This window comes from Felis catus, chromosome B4 (assembly GCF_018350175.1).
Source record: "Felis catus isolate Fca126 chromosome B4, F.catus_Fca126_mat1.0, whole genome shotgun sequence".
Lineage (NCBI taxonomy): Eukaryota > Metazoa > Chordata > Mammalia > Carnivora > Felidae > Felis > Felis catus.
In genome coordinates this window covers 75,531,330-75,544,381 of record NC_058374.1, presented here as the reverse complement: position 1 = coordinate 75,544,381, position 13,052 = coordinate 75,531,330, and the positions used below count along the sequence as shown (strand labels likewise).

Genomic DNA, 13,052 nt, shown 5'->3' with positions numbered 1-13,052 from the left:
TTATGCTCTGATGTGCCAAAGGGGAAGTAAAATGGGGGAATGTGCTGTGAAAGGGATGCCAGTGAATATTAAATAAATTTAAACATAGAATGAAGCTTAAATATAGATTATGATTAAAATCTAGAATTTAATTGATTTCAACAGCACCCAGTATAAAGATAATAACTTGTTGATAATATCCACGGACAGAAAATCCCCAAAGGGTGAAAACAAAAACAAAATGAAACAAAAACAAAAACTGGGGAAGGATATTGAAGGGGCAGAGGGAAGAGGAAGATTGTTAAAGTAAAATAAATTTGTAATCTTTCGTGGGAGGTGTCGACATTTTTTTTTAAAGTCGAACTTCAATGGGTATTGAGGAGGGCACCTTTTGGGGTGAGCACTGGGTGTTGTATGGAAACCAATCTGACAATAAATTTCATATTAAAAAAAAATAAAGTTGAGCTTCATAAACACAGACTTAAGATGAGCTTAAAATTATAAAGGGGAAGTAAAGATTGTCTAAATATTACAGAGGGCAATAAAATGGATAAATCTTTAACAAGGTAGATCAGTAGGACAAAAAATAATAAGGGTGACAAGATAAAGTACATTACTGATTAATTCAGGAGACACAACATCGAATCATGAGCTCTATGAAGGAAGTGGTGCTATGGTATAAAGGAGCAGAAGAAAAAACAGACCTTTATAAGCCACAGAGATAAACTAGATATAATTTCATGTATTTTACTTTTTGTTGTTGGGAGAGCCAGGGAGAGGATGGTACAGGGCTCCCTTCAAGTTAGTGGTCTAGAATTTTCCTTTCAAAAAAAAATTTTTTTTTGATTTTATTAAATTTTTTTTTTCAACGTTTATTTATTTTTGGGACAGAGAGAGACAGAGCATGAACGGGGGAGGGGCAGAGAGAGAGGGAGACACAGAATCGGAAACAGGCTCCAGGCTCTGAGCCATCAGCCCAGAGCCCGACGCGGGGCTCGAACTCACGGACCGCGAGATCGTGACCTGGCTGAAGTCGGACGCTTAACCGACTGCGCCACCCAGGTGCCCCCCCCCTTTTTTTAATTTTAATGTTTATTTATTTTTGAGAGAAACAGAATGTGAGTCAGGGAAGGGCTGGGGCACACAGAATGCAAAGTGAGCCCCAGGCTCTGTGCCGACAGCACAGAGCCTGACGTGGGGCTTGAACTCGTGAACTGCGAGATTGTGACCTGAGCCAAAGTCGGAGGCTTTAACCAACCAACCAGCCACCCAGGCACCGCAGAGTTCTTCTACCTGAGGTTCAAGCAGATGGCAAAACAAATTTCTCTCCTGCACTCTGCGTCCTTGTTCACTACCTAAAACAGTGTAGGTATTTCTCCACTGTCCTTCTCACAGCCGCCTTCACCTCTACGTTCTTTAGGCTGTAGATGAGGGGATTCAGCAAGGGCGTGACTGCACTGTACTGTAAGGAGGAGAGCAAATCCAGGGAGGAACCCGAGGTGGGCATAAGATAGCGAATCAAACCTGAGCCAAAGAACAGGATCACTGCGATGAGGTGGGAGGAGCAGGTGGAGAAGGCCTTGCTTCTGCCTGAGGTGGAGCTGATGTGCAGGATGGTGGAGACAATACGGGCATAGGAGAAAAAGATTGGGAGGAAGGTTCCCAGCCCGTGCAGTAAGGTGGAGCAGATCAAGATGTCAATATTGATGGAAATATCAGAGCAAGACAGAGGGAAGAGGGAGGGCAGCTCACAGGTGTAGTGGTGGATGGTTTGGGCCTCACAGAAGTCCAGGTTAATAGCCAAAAGCACAATGATGACTGAATTGAGGGAAGCCAGGCCCCATGAGGCCAGCACCAGCCTCACACAGAGCTGGCTGCTCATCACCTGGCCGTAGAGCAGAGGGTGGCAGATGGCGGCATAGCGGTCATAGGCCATCACCGAGAGCAGAAAGGCTTCAGTCCCTGCGGTGATAAACACGAAGAACACCTGAGCCAGGCAGCCCTCCACTGAGATGGTTTTCTTCTCAGACAGAAGGTCCTTCAGTAGCTTGGGCACAGTGACGGAAGAGAAGCAGAGGTCCAGGAAGGACAGGTTACTCAGGAAGAAGTACATGGGCGTGTGGAGGCGGGAGTCGGTCCTGATCACCAGCAGCAGCATCAGATTCCCCATCACGGTCAGGAGGTAAATCCCCAGGAAGAGCACGAAGAGCAGAGCCTGGATGTGGGGGTCGTCGGACAGCCCCGTGAGAATGAACTCGGTGATGATGCTGTGGTTCCTCCAGGCCATTTGTGGAGGGGATTTCCCTGGAATAGAATAGAAATAGCGATGAGATCTGTCTCCTTCAGGTCATCACCCCTCTCACCATACATCCCTCGAAGCTGCCCTTACCGCATCTCAGGAAAAGTTTTTATCCTGTTTTGTTATCACCGATCCTACGTCACAGTCTTTGCGAACTTCAGAGAATCTTCTGCCCCTTCCGTTAGGGATTTCACTGGACCAATGAATATCTTTGGTTCACCTACACATTCATAGTATTTAGATGCTACCAATTCTTCTTAGACTTTAGAAATCGTCAAAAATCTAGCACATATCTGAGTGGTTTTCTAAACCTTCTTTCTTCAATCTCTCAACCACAAGTTTTTGGTTCAAAATCATCCAGTGATTCCCTACCAGAGTTGACATCCATTAGGCACAGTAGGTCCAGTGCCTAGGGCCACAGTTGTTGCATGGCTGATGAAAACATTTTAAATTTCTTTTAAGATCAGAAGAATCTGCATTCTATTCATCTTTATAACTGCAACATTTTAATATCTCTTTGTATGGAAAGAAAAGGAGCCTAGGGAGGCAAAAGTGCCTGGAACCATGAGAGTCATAATGTGTCCTTGCTCTCTACTTTATGAACAGAGCATTTAACTTTAGTAAGACTTTTTTAAATACAGAGCGTTTTTTTAATCACTATCTCAGTTGTTTCAAGGCAATTCCGTAAGATTTGATAAGGAATTATTAGCTATGGGGCAAGGAATTTTATCCCCATGTTTACGTGAGAGAAGTCTGATATTAAGGGATATTTTGTAATGTCATGTTGACAACAAATAGAAGTAAAAATAGGAGAAGTAGAAGTGAATTACATTATTTTTTTTTCTAATTATCAGCCCAATGTCTAGGCTTAGTGCACAGTGATAAGGAACACTTTTCTTACTCAGATGCGTCAAATTCTTCTTCATCTGCCCTTCAACTTGTGGCCATTTTGGCTGCTTCAGACACCAGAAAGGTATATTTGTTTCTGTGTCTTTGCTCACGTTCTTCTTCGTATGTTCTCCTCTTAAGCCCACTGACCCAGACTCTCCTGGGTCTTCCAGTGTCATCTATAAACCTGCTTTTTGCTTCTAGCCTGTCCTGACTGCCCAGCTCTCTGTTCAAACCACTGGGACACTTGCTGTCAGGTGCCATATGGCATAGTCTGAACTGTGTGTCTTGTCTCAGGTTAGCGATCTCAGTTTTCCCCTCCCGACTGTGAGCTCCTTGAGAATATGGATCACAACTTGACAACAACAATCACAAATCAGCATTTCTCTGGCTCTTACCTGCCCGTTAGCTTCTGATTACCTCTCAGATTTCTGTCCGATTATTTTGGAAGCCTCTCCACGTCATCTCCCGCGTGCCTTAGAAAAAAACCTCTGGACTATCCTCAGCACAGTCTCCTCCCGGACTCCAGCGGCCCCCGCAGCGCTAGCGCCCGGCAGAAGTCCTGCTGACATTGCTGCCCCCCAGCGTCGCCAGGCTGCCCACTCACGCTGCGTGGAGGCCACCGCGGCTGAATTTCCAGGATGCTGTTATCTCCCCAGAGCACACCGCCTCACGCCGCAGCCCCTCCTGCGGTCTCATTTTTGTAGAATCCACAGCATTGTTGCCACCATTGCAAGAGGCTGCTTGTAATTTATTGTGGGTGTATCATTCTTTTATTGCCCCTTGCGGGTCAGAGTGAAGAGTCTTACGATTTTCTTTTAAGTGTTTTTTGCATCCGCCTGCTCTAGGGATCAGCCGTGTAACCAAGAGGACCAGATGGTGAGCAATTTATGTTAATCGTGATGCTAAGAATCATTTTGAACCCTAGCTTCTCAGACTACATCCTATGTGAAGATTCCTTCCTCAGTTGGACCTCTGAGGCTAATTTAGCCTGTTTTTGTCTGTCAGTCCACAGTCCGATCCCATAGTGGGCTTTTGTCTTCACAGAAATGTTTAATCTTACTGATTCAGAGAGCCCTGCTTCTGACCCTTTCAGCTTTGCAGCCATCTTATGACCAGGTGCTAACTTGCATCATGAAAAGGTTAAATTCTGATCCTGTTAACGAATCCATCAGCCCCCCATCTTAGACCCAAGTCTGGGTTACCTGTGTGCCAGGACAGAGAGGGCAACGTTCACCTCTGTGTGCCTGCAGGACACTAGCTTCCGTCCAGGGGTGGTGAAGCATAACTGGAGAAGTTACTTCTGAGGATCCTGCATGGATAGAATTGTAGATACTGTAGAAAGTGAACACTGTATCTTGAATCCATACAAGCAAAGTAAAATGATACGTGGAAGCCATCTTCCCAAAGATTCCTGTATTTCAAAATATTTAGGGATATGGCTACCCTGGAAATCGCTTGCCTTCTTCCGCTTTCACTCATAAGGGGGACCTGGCTACAATGTCCGCTGGGGCGTCAAGCTCTCTCATCTGAAGAAGCTTAGCATTTATGGAGAATCCTTTTCTGTCCTGCCCGACACCCACATTTTTTATGGAAGAAGGCAACAGCGACTTCTCTTGGGTGATTTCAAGTTGTCACAAAGGCATGTCCCTCCCCTTCACAATCCCTCAGCAGCACCCCAGATTGATGCCTCAGACTTCTTTCATGACCAGGAACAATTAATCCCAGATGAATGAAGCATAAAAGTAAAGCAGACCGGCAGTTACTCTTGGGAAGGGAAGCTTCCATCCTGAGACGTGGCAGACGGACACCAGAGTTAGAACATGGATTGTGGGCAGGAGTGGACGGGGGGGCTGGTCATGGAGGGATGGGAGATGAAGAAGGAGGATTCCAGCAGTGTCTTGGATAAACGCCTGTGTTGCCATTTTGCCAACACAGATGCCTCATACCCACCAGATACCTGGTTGTTCGATCGATTTCTCTTACAAAGAGATGAGAGAGGATATTGGGTATGTTTATGAGTTTATGGCTCTCAAGAGGTTAACTGTTGCAGGGGGACTTCCACAAGGAGGAAAAAAGCCTACTGTGCTTCTAACTGTTGTGCTGAGCAAGCAGGAAAATAAGTGCCCCTGACAGTCCACCTTTCTCTCTGATACCTTCATTTCATTCCAGGTGTTTGCTTTTTGTAATCCTTTGGGGTCCTGAAGCATGAGAGGGATTTATTCCTAGACTTTACTTTTTTTTTTTTTTAAACATTTTTAAGAGAGTTTATTTATTTATTTTTGAGAGAGCACAAGCAGGGAAAGGGCGAGAGAAAGAGAGAGAGAGAGAGAGGCGAATCTGAAGCAGGCTCCAGGTCCTGAGCTGTCAGCACAGAGCCCAACATGGGGCTCGAACTCACAAGCCGGGACATCATGACCTGAGCTGAAGTTGGACGCTTAACCAGCTGAGCCACCCAGGCGCCCCTATGCCCAGACTTTAAAGTGTCACTTCCTTAGTGTGAAGCAGGGAGGGAGGGAAGGTGTCTAGGGCAGCTGGTACAGATGCGTCATTCAGAGAAGCAGAGATATCAGAGTCCCAGCTGGGGAGATGGTCCGCCAAGGAGTCAGATGTTCCCCCTTCTGGCTTAGGGACAAGGAACGGGTGGAGCAGACACCTCAGACTTTAGGACAGATGGAAGGGATCGTGGGGTGGAGGGGGGGGAGAGGAAAAGCAGCATAATTGAAACATACACAGCACTTTACAGGCAGAAAAACAGGGGGGCCACCAGAAAACCAGACGAGATGTTACCATTCCCCTGGCTTTTCTTGGAGGAGGCAACTCCACATGTTCTGTCTTCCCGATCACAAGCAGACTCTTGGTAGGTAAGTCCCGAGAACAGAACCCCCGTCGCAAGCGTCTCTTTGCAGAGTATAGAGCCTTTTCTCTTTGCTGTCAGTGAGTGAGGGAAATTAGAATGGCTCGAGCTCTGGAAGCACTGGATACATCACAGAATCAGGACTATTCTCCAGAACACCTTAACCTAGAGTGGGGTCATTCTTCAATGCAGGCCGCTGTATGGAAAGACAGGGATGGTTCTTTTTCAAGAAGCTCCTGCTCTGAACAACAGGCACACATTCCATGGATCTCTTCTCACATGATCTCAGGTGCAGTAACGTGCCTGGTGTTCATTTATTTCCTCTGTGCTCCTGAATACTCTCTGAGAGCATCACCTAAAGAAAGAACAATCTAATAGAACCAGTCGGAAGGCCATCTGTACTTAGGGAGCCGCGGGGCTGGGTCGGGCCCCCAGAGGAAGCTGGGCCGCTGCCCTGTATTCCCTGAAGTCCCAGTCTGAAGCCGAGCTCGGGCCTCACTAACCGCGGTTCGCACTTAACTAGAAAGGTGAATTGAGTAGGAGGCACAGAGGTTCTCTCCAGGGCAGGATTTCAAGTTTCTGAGCTGAGGGAATTATTGAAAGCCTAGAAAAGACTATTATTAGGCTTGGGGTGGGAGTGGGGGTGTTGAAAAACAAGAGCCTAAGAAAGAGATTTGAAGAAAAACTGCTGGAAAATGGACATTTCCCCCATGGCATCACTGGCCTGAGAAAGCCCGTAGAAAGTGTTGAGGGAGGGGCGCCTGGGTGGCGCAGTCGGTTAAGCGTCCGACTTCAGCCAGGTCACGATCTCGCGGTCCGTGAGTTCGAGCCCCGCGTCGGGCTCTGGGCTGATGGCTCAGAGCCTGGAGCCTGTTTCCGATTCTGTGTCTCCCTCTCTCTCTGCCCCTCCCCCGTTCATGCTCTGTCTCTCGCTGTCCCAAAAATAAATAAACGTTGAAAAAAAAAATTAAAAAAAAAAAAAAAAAAGAAAGTGTTGAGGGAGGTGAGCTGTGACACATTACTGCCTGGACTGCAACTCATTTCCAGTGGACATTGCAGTTTTCCTCATTCCTCCGACAGGATCGTCCGTTATAATAGTTAAACGAAAGGCTACAAGTCCACCTTGGGAGTATTATTCAGCCCTAAGTTTCTAGTGTTTCTATTTTAAGCACATACTGAATTTTTATTTATTTTTATTTATTTTTATTTTTATTTTTTTTTAATTTTTATTTATTTATTTTTTCAACGTTTATTTATTTTTGGGACAGAGAGAGACAGAGCATGAATGGGGGAGGGGCAGAGAGAGAGGGAGACACAGAATCGGAAACAGGCTCCAGGCTCTGAGCCATCAGCCCAGAGCCCGACGCGGGGCTCGAACTCAAGGACCGCGAGATCGTGACCTGGCTGAAGTCGGACGCTTAACCGACTGCGCCACCCAGGCGCCCCCACATACTGAATTTTTAAAGGAGTTTATTAAAGAACAGTAATTGGAGTATGTAATGAATTGTTTTCAGTAAGTCCCACAGAGGGTTTTTGAAATGTCTGCAGTCAAAATTTTGTATTTCTGATTTAAGGCAGAGAAGCGTCATCAGCATTTATTGGGGCTCACATATAAGTAACAAACACAGAGGGCACGTTACCCTTCACCATTGGTGGAGGATGCCATGGAGTCCGTGGTCCCTGTGGGGCTGTACTCCTCCTGCCAGACCATCCGTGTGGACCCTTGGCTCGCCTCAGTGTACAGATGGGCCCAGGCAGGGCCAGGAGGGGGTAGATGGGTGATGAGAGGGCCCTACTCACCCCACTGGCTCTGTGCCCACACGGCTCCCCTGGCTCCTGGGTGGCATGACCGAAATTGCCACAGAAACAACGGGTGGAAATTAAGATGGACACACTAGTGTTTCAGCAAGGCTCGACTTTAAACTTTAAACTCCTCCTCATTCTTGAAACCTCCCCATCCCCTTCACTTGTTTTTCTGTGGAATGCTTTGTTCCAGGAGCTCAGTATCCATGTTGACATCCCGCTGACCTCAGTGTATACTTAGGGGACTGGTCGGCCAGTGCCAGCCCCAGTCATGAGACCATGGCTGGAAGAAGACATGATGAACGTGGCTGGCTCCGTGTCCCGGATTTGTATTGAAGCCGCCATATTCTGTATTTTCGTAGAAACCCCTCAGCCCTTTACTCCCGGGCGGGCTTGCAGTCTTGGAGGCATGAGCCTGCAGCAGCTTCCTTCGCCTGGCAAAGTAATAACTCTCTTCCTTCTTCACACCCAAACTCTGTCTTCGCCTTACATATCTCGGCTCCAGAGCACAGAGGTCGGTTTTCACTAACATGAGACATGTTACATGTACAGCTCCCAGATGCCCATACGCGGCTTCCGAACACTTCTCCAGGGTGGGCAGTGCTCCTGGAGGGTGCTCCCCAAGGGACAGGGAGGACGGGCCCTGTGGGGGCAACTAGACAGGACAGAACAGATGGACACACGCGTGTCCCTGATTCTGGGCAGCCGCGGTCCTGCCCAGAGTGGTGCCTGTGACCCAGCAACCTTAACACCCTAATGCATCGTGAGGGCCAGGAACTGGAAGGGCAGGGCTCCCTGACCACTGGGTGCGTGTGCCCCTGTGTGAGCGGTTATGCTGGGTGTCTGGGGGATGGGGAGGTCTGGACGGCCCACCCTGAGTTCTCTGCTCCCATCTCCAGGCTGGTCATGTGAAGCAGTCATGGCTGGGCTGGATTCACAAGTGGTGGGGCACATAGGCGTCATTCTGCAGACATGATAAATGGGCCCAGGCTGGTGAGTGGGCACGAATGGTCTCCTTTGGGGCCCCCATCTTTGTGGTTACTGGTTTGTTTTTATTTGTTTTTTTTTTTTTTAACGTTTATTCATTTTTGAGAGAGAGAGAGAGAGAGTGAGAGCAAGCATGAGAGGGGGAGGGGCAGAAAGAGAGGGAGACACAGCATCCCAAGTAGGCTCCAGGCTCTGAGCTTTCAGCAGAGCGTCTGACGCAGGGCTCGAATTCACGAACTGTGAGATCATGACCTGAGCTGAAGTCAGGTGCTCAACCGACTGAGCCACCCAGGCACCCCTGTGTTTATTTTTATTTATTGATTTTCTAACTGTCTAACCACATCTTCCAGTACCTGTCTATAGTCAACTTTGGAGGGACTCAGGGCATGCTTCCTGGAGGAGAAGGCCCTGTGCCAGGGCCTCTGAGTAGTGGCTGCCTTGGCCGTCATGTTGCAGGAGTGTGGAATGCTCTAGGGCCGGAGTGGGGCAAGGTATGGATGACTATTCCAGTTGGTGTTCCTGGGTGGCCAGGAGGACAGCCAGAGACCAGCACACCTGCAGCCATCTGCCTGTAGCCCTTTGTCTCTCTCGGGCCCCAGTAAATGTCATCCTCTGAGCAAGGTTAAATCCGGACTTCACTGAATGCTTAATATGTGACAGCATGTCAGCAAAAAACCCAAACCAAAACAAAAAAAACTCAGTTCTGGGGAGCAAATAGTACTCCTTGTAATTAAGGCCAATTTAGTATGATTTTTGTGGTGTTCGGAAAGCGTCGATCCTTGACTGGCATGGCATCTGTAAACTATGAAGGTAGATAAGGTAAGAGGCAGTTTAGGACTTGACGTGATTGGGTGAGAGGTGGACCAGCTGATGGAGTGGTAGCAGTTTGGCTCAGCCGTGTTGGGAGACAAGGAAAAGGGGGGCGTAAGTGAGTGGCATTGCATCTTCTCGAGCCCCCCATTAATCCAAAGAAGCTCTACTTTGATCACTTTTATTAGTTTATGTTTTTATGTAGGATTTAAAAAAGAATATAGTCAGGGCTAAAAGAGGTTTGAAAACATTCGATCTGGTTTGGCCCTTTATTTTATTTTTGAGTTTTTATTTAAATTCCAGTTAGTTAACATATCGTGTAATATTAGTTTCAGGGGTCTAATACGGTGATTCAGCACTTCAGTACAACACCTGGTGCTCATCACAACGAGTGCACTCCTTAATCCCCATCACCTATTTCACCCATCCCCCCACCCCACCCCTCTGATAACCACCAGTTTGTTCTCTATAGTTGAGAGTCTGTTTCTTGCTTTGTCTCTCTCTTCCCCCACCCTATGGTTGTTTCTTAAATTCCACATATGAGTGAAAGCATATGGTATTTGTCTTTCTCTGACTTATTTCACCTAGCATGATACTCTCTAGCTCCGTCCATGTCATTGCAAGTGGCAAGTTTTCATTCTTTTTTATGGCTGAGTAAAATTCCATGATACTATACACCAACCTCTTCTTTATCTGTTCATCAGTCGATAGACACTTGGGCTCTTTCCGTAATTTGGCTATTGTAGATAATGCTGCTATAAACATCAGGGCACATGTATTCCTTAGAGTTAGTATTTAAAATTTTTTCAAGTGTTTATTTATTTTAGAGAGGGAGAAAGAGAGAGAGGCTGAAAGAGTGTGAGACACAGAATCTGAAGCAGGCTCTGGGCTCTGAGCTGTCAGCACAGAGCCCCACACGGGGTTCGAACTGACAAGCCGTGAGATCATGACCTGAGCTGAAGTTGGATGCTTAACCGACTGAGCCACCCACACACCCCTAGCATTAGTATTTTTGTATTCTTTGTAGCCTTTCATTTTAAATGAGAAAATGAAAGTGACTTGTATCAGATGAGACAGTTGGTGGCAAAGCATGAGTTTCACGTAATAAGTTTTTGTGATACTCACAATTTAATTTATGCCACCAGTCAGATGCAACAAACAGAAGGACTATGAGAGTTTCACACTTAGTAATGAAAAAAGTGCATGGGGATGACATAATGGAGGATAGATTTCATGGAGTGCTTGGTTCATAGTAAGTATTTTAATAAGCATTTATTATGTAAAAGTATGAATAAATGTACTCTATTTTGTATATGTTGCATTTTAAATGTGTGTAGAGTGGTAGGATGTGTTGCTCAATGGTCAGGAGATTAGCTTGGACTTCAGATTAGAGGGTCAAAACCATATGAGTTTTATTCACCATAGAGGTGAATAAAATAATGCCAGGAAAGAATGTATATAGAAAGAGAAGTTTCCCAAGGTCAGAATTGTGGGAATAACATCATTTATAGAAGTAGTCAGGAAGTGGACACGACAAATAGACCGAGGTGAAGTTTTCTTTAGATCCAGGAGTGACATCCAGAGGATCCAAATCAAATTACCAGCGAAAGAAAAGGCTCATCAGTACTGTCAAACTTCATCGGTTACTGATGGGAGAGACTGAAGGTGTTAGGAGCCAAGCTCCTAGGCCCTATGGAATGAGAGTTGGCGCAAAGAACCACACGGCACTCCGATTTCGGCAGAGAGTCTTTACTGGTGCACCAGGGCTCCCCAGTGTTAGAAAGCGGGAGAGCCCCGATATACGGGGTTACAGGTCTTTTATACCATTTTGAGTTACATTTGCATACAGGCTGGTGGTAGGCTCTCTGCTCGGTGGTGGTTAGGGTTGGGGGTAATTTCGTCCTGGGAAAGCTTGGGAAATGGAGTTTCTCTCGGCAGATGCAACTTGGAGCCCGGGTGCGAAGCGGCAGGGGACCTCCGGTTTGGGAGCGCAAGCAGGTTTACAGAAGCGAGATGAAAGCGGTCATCGTTATTTATGTGAAAACCTGTTCCTGTCTTGCGTAGGGAAAGGTGGGGGTACAGCTCTCCCAGGGTACGGATGTCTAACTGCAGATATCCTGTTTGTCAACTGGTGGAAGTGCAAGCCCTGCAAGTGAGGCGTTACGGAACTGAAGATAGGGTGGGGGTGTGTTATTAAGCTAAGCAGGGGTCTTTCATTCCCCCATTTTCTTTTGGCGTCGAATGAAACCTTTCATTCGATTGTATCTGGCCTTTCTGCGTCAAATTGTCTTAGTTGGTGGTACTGTTGAGTTAGGACCAAGGCCTGGATGACAGAGAGTCTTTCTCTTATGAATTGTACCAAGCGGTTGAGGATGCAAGGTCCGAACATCAGTATTAATAGTAGGAGTATTAAAGGGCCCATGAGGGAGGAGACTAGAGTGGTAAACCAGGGGGATTTGTTATACCACCCCTCAAACCAGCCTTGCTGAGATTCGAACAGCTTTTGTCTTTGTTTGAGTCTCTCCCTCAGCTTGGCCATGCTGTCTCTCACTATTCCTGTGTGATCAGCATAGAAGCAGCACTCTTCTTTGAGGGCAGCACATAACCCGCCTTCTTGTAAGAACAACAGGTCAAGTCCCCTCCGATTTTGTAAAACCACTTCTGAGAGGGAGGTTAGGGATCTTTCTAGTGCCGAGATGGATTCTTCTAGTGCCTGTATGTCAGAATGCATAGCGATTTGTAACTGCTTGAACTGATTAGTTTCTATGAGAGCTGCGGTGCCTGTCCCTATGCCAGCTGCTAAACTTCCCATAGTTAATCCCCCTAGGAGCAGTGCTACGGTGAGGGAAACTGGTTCTCTCCGGAATCTGCCGCCGGGTTCGTAGTGGCCATAAATATATTCTGAGTCATGGTAGAAGATTTTTGGCCAAAGTTCAATTAGGATGCAATAGTCGGCAGTATTATTGAGTACCTGGAGCGAGATGCATGGCGTGAGTCCGGTGTTACAGACCCAGTACGTTCCGTTGGGAGCGGTCAAATAATAGGGACCCTGCCCGACAGATGGTATGGTCTGACTACAGAGATTCTGGTGTGAGGGTGGAATTTTCCCAATACATAGGCCGTGACCGGTGACTTCAGTTAAAGTGAGGCCGTGTCGAGGTGTAGTGCTACATCTCAGTGGGGCATTCGTATGGTTAGTAAAGTTCCCAATTATAGCAACTCCCTGATAGTAAGGGGGTTTAGCCGTTAGGCAGAGCCAACAGTCCTGAGTTTGATTTGGGGCCGTAAGGTTGAGAGTTAAGTATACCCCTTGTACAAGGTTTAGGAGCCTATCTCCTGTGCCCGGTCGAGAGGGGGGAGTCAGGTATCCTAGACTGGGGCTTAGAGTGGAATTAACAGGGTTAATTCCCGGTGTCTGAGTTGGGGCCC

At 47.0% G+C, this 13,052-nt stretch overlaps 1 protein-coding gene across 1 annotated transcript; it reads right to left on the bottom strand.

Moving 5' to 3' along the window:
- Positions 1 to 1,157: 1,157 nt before the first annotated feature.
- On the bottom strand, positions 1,158 to 2,280 carry LOC101081231 (olfactory receptor 8S1-like). The gene has a single exon (XM_023257796.2). The coding sequence runs from the start codon at positions 2,264 to 2,266 to the stop codon at positions 1,331 to 1,333; it is 936 nt and encodes a 311-aa protein (XP_023113564.2). The 5' UTR covers positions 2,267 to 2,280; the 3' UTR covers positions 1,158 to 1,330.
- Between the last annotated feature and the right edge of the window lie 10,772 nt (positions 2,281 to 13,052).